At 46.9% G+C, this 4,253-nt stretch overlaps 1 protein-coding gene across 1 annotated transcript; it reads left to right on the top strand.

The window, feature by feature from the left end:
• The first annotated feature begins 1,705 nt into the window (after nucleotides 1-1,705).
• On the top strand, nucleotides 1,706-2,898 carry LOC123576196 (40S ribosomal protein SA-like). The gene has a single exon (XM_045437129.1). It carries the CDS (start codon nucleotides 2,240-2,242, stop codon nucleotides 2,633-2,635), a length of 396 nt encoding a protein of 131 aa, XP_045293085.1. The 5' UTR covers nucleotides 1,706-2,239; the 3' UTR covers nucleotides 2,636-2,898.
• Nucleotides 2,899-4,253: the final 1,355 nt, after the last annotated feature.

The following is a 4,253-nucleotide window of genomic DNA, read 5'->3' as shown; positions in this document are numbered from 1 at the left end:
AAATTGTTCCTTAGGTTTAATTTGAAATCGAACGTCAAAGAAATAGAGGGTAAACATAAGAAAATAAAAGAATAATAATATTTATATGCAAAGTCCTTCTTGCTGATGGGAAAGTGATGTGTTGTGATTGAGAAAATATCAGGAAGATGATTTCCTTGAAAACACTGTAGCATTTTGTCTCAAGAATCCTAATGTTAATTTAAGAAGAATATGCCTTTGTTCTAACAAGACAGAGAATAATCGATTTCTCTTTAATCGCTAAGGGGAATTTTGTTGTATTGCTTTTGGCAGTCCCGCAAAAATTTCTTCTTTTAAAATTCTTACTTTGCCTTTGGTCATGATTAGTACTTAGTGAAGGGTATAATCGTGCAGTTCCTAAACTGAGCCAAAGTACCTTAGCGTGCCTCAGAAAATTTTCAGTTTTTGAGGGGAGTATAGCAATATTCGGTATTTCTTGGATACCACATAAACTACTAGCTCAGGATAGTTTTCAGTTTCTTCAATAAGATTGTACTACATTCTTCTCAGTGGTGTCATATATTTGTGAAGCTGTGTTTTTGACAGTTGCTATACTAAGTAACTATTACAACATGAAAAGCAGAGTGGAATGCGGGATGTGGGCAGTGTCCAATCTGATTCTATAATTTGAGAAGTTATGCAGTGCCCTATGGACACACACATCCCAATTAGTAAGTACTTGTGGTTATTTGAGGATGAAATAAAAACATATTTTCCTTCAGTTTAAGCGTATCATTGTTTTCAAATAGCTAGTAAGTTATTTGGACCTAAAATAAGCAACAAACAAACAGAAAAAACAAAAACTCTTACCAAGTAGGGACCTGACTACTTAGTAAATAGAACAGTTGGTTATTTCTTTTAGGCTGAGGACACTGAGGAAATCATGGGTCACCAAAGATCCCTCAAAAGTGAGAAATTTTGGGAACACCTGGAATAATCTGATGATCACTTAAATACTTTCTGATCTGTTACGTTTATTCAAGTCCTGTTTATGTTTATTCTGGCCTGTTTTTGATGTTATTTGAAAATGTTGGAAGCAATGGGAGTTCAGAGATTGGCATTTCTGAAGCTCATTTTTCCCGGATGATATTTTGGAAGCCAGACGTCTGCAGTGACTTCAATGACTCCAAGCAAAAATTTTAAGTTGAAAAAGCTCGTCATTTGCATCACACCCACAGGCATAGAGGTCCTGGATACCTGGACCGCCTGTTTCCACGGCACTGCTAAGAGCGTAGTCTGTGGACCAGCAGTCATTAGCAATGCAGAATCTCAGGCCCCACCCCAGACCTGCTGAACCTGAACCTGCATTATAAGAAAAGAACTCTAGGTGATCACATGCATATTAAAGTTTGAGAAGCATGGCTCTATCATTCTATCCAATCCCACCTCAGCCTTCCTGCACAGAATCCCTCATTCCCTTTGAATGTGTCTTTAAAACCTAGTTTCTCTGTGCCCTTTACTATCCAGTAGGCAAACTTCCTAATGAATTAATGCTTGATAATAGTTGAAATGTGCTATCATTTAGAAAAGACTTTGAAAAAACTGTCACACTGGATTGTTATTTTTGTCTTGTAGATGCCTTCACCTTTACTTTCTTATCTTCTAGCTATAGTTTTGAGGGTTAGGCTCACTACACACCCCAAAATGTGTTTCCCTGGTGTGGAACAGAAGGCATGGATGTCGGGCATGTGAGATGGAAAAATGGGATGTTAAAAGTGAGAAAAGTCTTTTGCATGCTACCCAGAGAGGGGTTGTTCTGGGTTCCCATGTCACTTAAAGGGAAACTTTGACCTTGTGAAGAGCCCTTGATGTCCTGCAAGTGAAGATGTCCTCACATTCCTTGCAGCAGGAGCCCACTAAGGTGGCACCCACCTTGTCTTCCAAATGGGACAGTACACAGCGATGGCATCTGAGTCACACATCCGAACAGAACCCGAGAGACGCTTCTGCTGGCAGCTCCTGCCCTTGAAAACCCGGCTGATGTCAATGTCATTTCCTCCAAGAATACTGACCAGGGAGCTGTGCTGGAGTTGGCTGCTGCCACCAGAGCCACGTCTATGGCTGGCCGCTTCATTCCTGGAACCTTCACCAACCTGGTCCCGGCAGTCTTCCCAGAGCCACGACTTCCGGTGGATGCGAATCCCATGGCTCACCACCAGCCGCTCACAGAGGCATCTCGCATTGTCCTGCCTACCTCTGTGCCTTAACCTGTGTAACACAGATGCTCCTCTGCAGTGTGTGGACATTTCCTTCCCACCGGGCAGTAAGGGAGCTCGCTCAGCGGGTCGCAGGCGGCGGGAGCGGAGGCCCTAAAGTTCTGCGCATGTGCGGTAGCCGCCCCGACCACGCGCCAGAGGGCACACGTGATCTCCCCTTCTACAGAGATCCCGAAGAGTTCGGAAAGGAAGAGCAGGCTGCTGCTGACAAGACCGTGACACAGGAGGCATTTCAGGGTGAATGGGCTGCTCCAGCTTCCCAACATGTGGATCCTCAACCCGGGGCCACAGGCGGGTCCAAGGGCGCAGGTGCCCCGCGGGCCTCTTCAGCCGGCTCCTCCCGGGGACTGGTCTGCAGCTCCCGCCGCTCACGTCCCTGCCTGGGTAAGAACAGCCGCTGAGTGGTCTTAAGCTCTTCTTTCACAGACTTCAACAGAAAACGGAAAACAAGCAGTTCCCCCAACCCCCGCAAAAAAATGGGAAAGGGCCACTTTACGGCAGCAGAAACGAAGGCTCTGTAAGCAGTGATTGCTCTGTATTCCAGTAACAGCAGGGCTGAGAATGGAACCGGGGTCCTCTGATTCCAGTTCTGCTTTCCGGTGAAAGTGATGACAGCAAACATTGACCGAATTCTTCTTTTTTTTTTTTTAGTTTATTTATTTATTTTGAGAGAGCATGTGAGAGAAAGTGGGGTAGGAGAGAGAGAGAGAGAGAGAGAATCCCAAGAAGGCTCTGCACCACGAGTGCAGAGCCCCATGCGTGTCTCCAACCCACGAACCAGGAGATCATGACCTGGGCTGAAATCAGATGCTTAACCTACCGAGCCACCCTGATGCCCCTGATTGAGATTGAATTCTTTAAAAAAAAAATTTTTTTTTTAACATTTCTTCATTTTTGAGAGACAGAGGGAGACAGAGTGTGAGTGGGGGAGGGGCAGAGAGAGAGGGAGACGCAGAATCCCAAGCAGGCTCCAGGCTCCCAGCTGTCAGCACAGCCCCACACAGGGCTCGAACTCACTGACGGTGAGATCATGACCTGAGCTGATGTCTGATGCTTAACTGACTGATCCACCCAGGTGCCCTTGAGGTTGAATTCTTATTATGCGCCAGGGACTCAACTATGACCAACGCGTGTGTTGTCATTGTTCTAGGTAGGCACAATACTTTTTATTTATGCCACATATAATGGAGATGCCATTACTCTCCTCATTTTGCAACTGAGGAAACAGAGCAAAAGGACATTATAACTGAGGGTAAACGTCTTTTATTTGTTGAATATCCCATCCCACTTATGAGTTTCTTGTCTCTCAGCTTTAGATTCGTCCTTCAGTATTTGCTGTATGATAGTGGATTGGACTTTTTTGGGCATTTCTTCTTTTCAGTGGGATGAGGTTGAGCTTTGTCAGTAGAGGGAGCTGGAGGGACATTGCAGGAGGAAGGGGCTCTCTTCCTTGTTCTGGCTGCTGGGTTTGCTTTCCCCTGCTCCTGCCGCCTTCAGGGGTGTGTGTGGTGCAGGGGACGGCTGGTATTGTTTTGCCCCAGCTGTGCACGTACCTGAGTGGGCGGTCCCTTAGTTAGCAGCCTGGGCCCAGTGACCACCTTGTTCTGGCCCTTCTGATGTGAGCATTGCGTGTTCCAGCCCTGGTGCCCCCAGTGGCCTGCCAGCTCCTTCTGTGTGCCCTCCCACTAACCCCTGCTGGCTTGTGCCCCAGAGGTTTGCTTCCCGTGGCTCTCTGGGTGCAAGAGCTGTGTGCTCCAGGCCTGGCACCCGCCGTGGTGCCGGGACTCGCTCTGCATGCCACATCAGCCACAGCTCCGCTGTACCTAGGGGGGGGGGGCTTGCTGTGGCTTGCCTAGTAACTCAGGCAACCTAGTGAACTTCTTTACCATCCCCTGGGCTGCAACCACATCTTTGATGAGATCTGAACTTCAGCCTTGGGGAGGGAGCCAGATTGGTTGTTTTTCAAAGTTTCTCCTTCCCTGGATTCACCCTTGATCCAAGGTATCCTTTAGAGTTCTT

This window comes from Leopardus geoffroyi, chromosome C2 (assembly GCF_018350155.1).
Source record: "Leopardus geoffroyi isolate Oge1 chromosome C2, O.geoffroyi_Oge1_pat1.0, whole genome shotgun sequence".
Taxonomy (NCBI): Eukaryota; Metazoa; Chordata; class Mammalia; order Carnivora; family Felidae; genus Leopardus; species Leopardus geoffroyi.
This window is presented reverse-complemented; position numbering and strand designations above follow the sequence as displayed.

Bases quoted from the DNA above. Each gene is read 5' to 3' on its own strand.
- LOC123576196 (XM_045437129.1), top strand. From the start codon at position 2,240: ATGCTCCTCTGCAGTGTGTGGACATTTCCTTCCCACCGGGCAGTAAGG.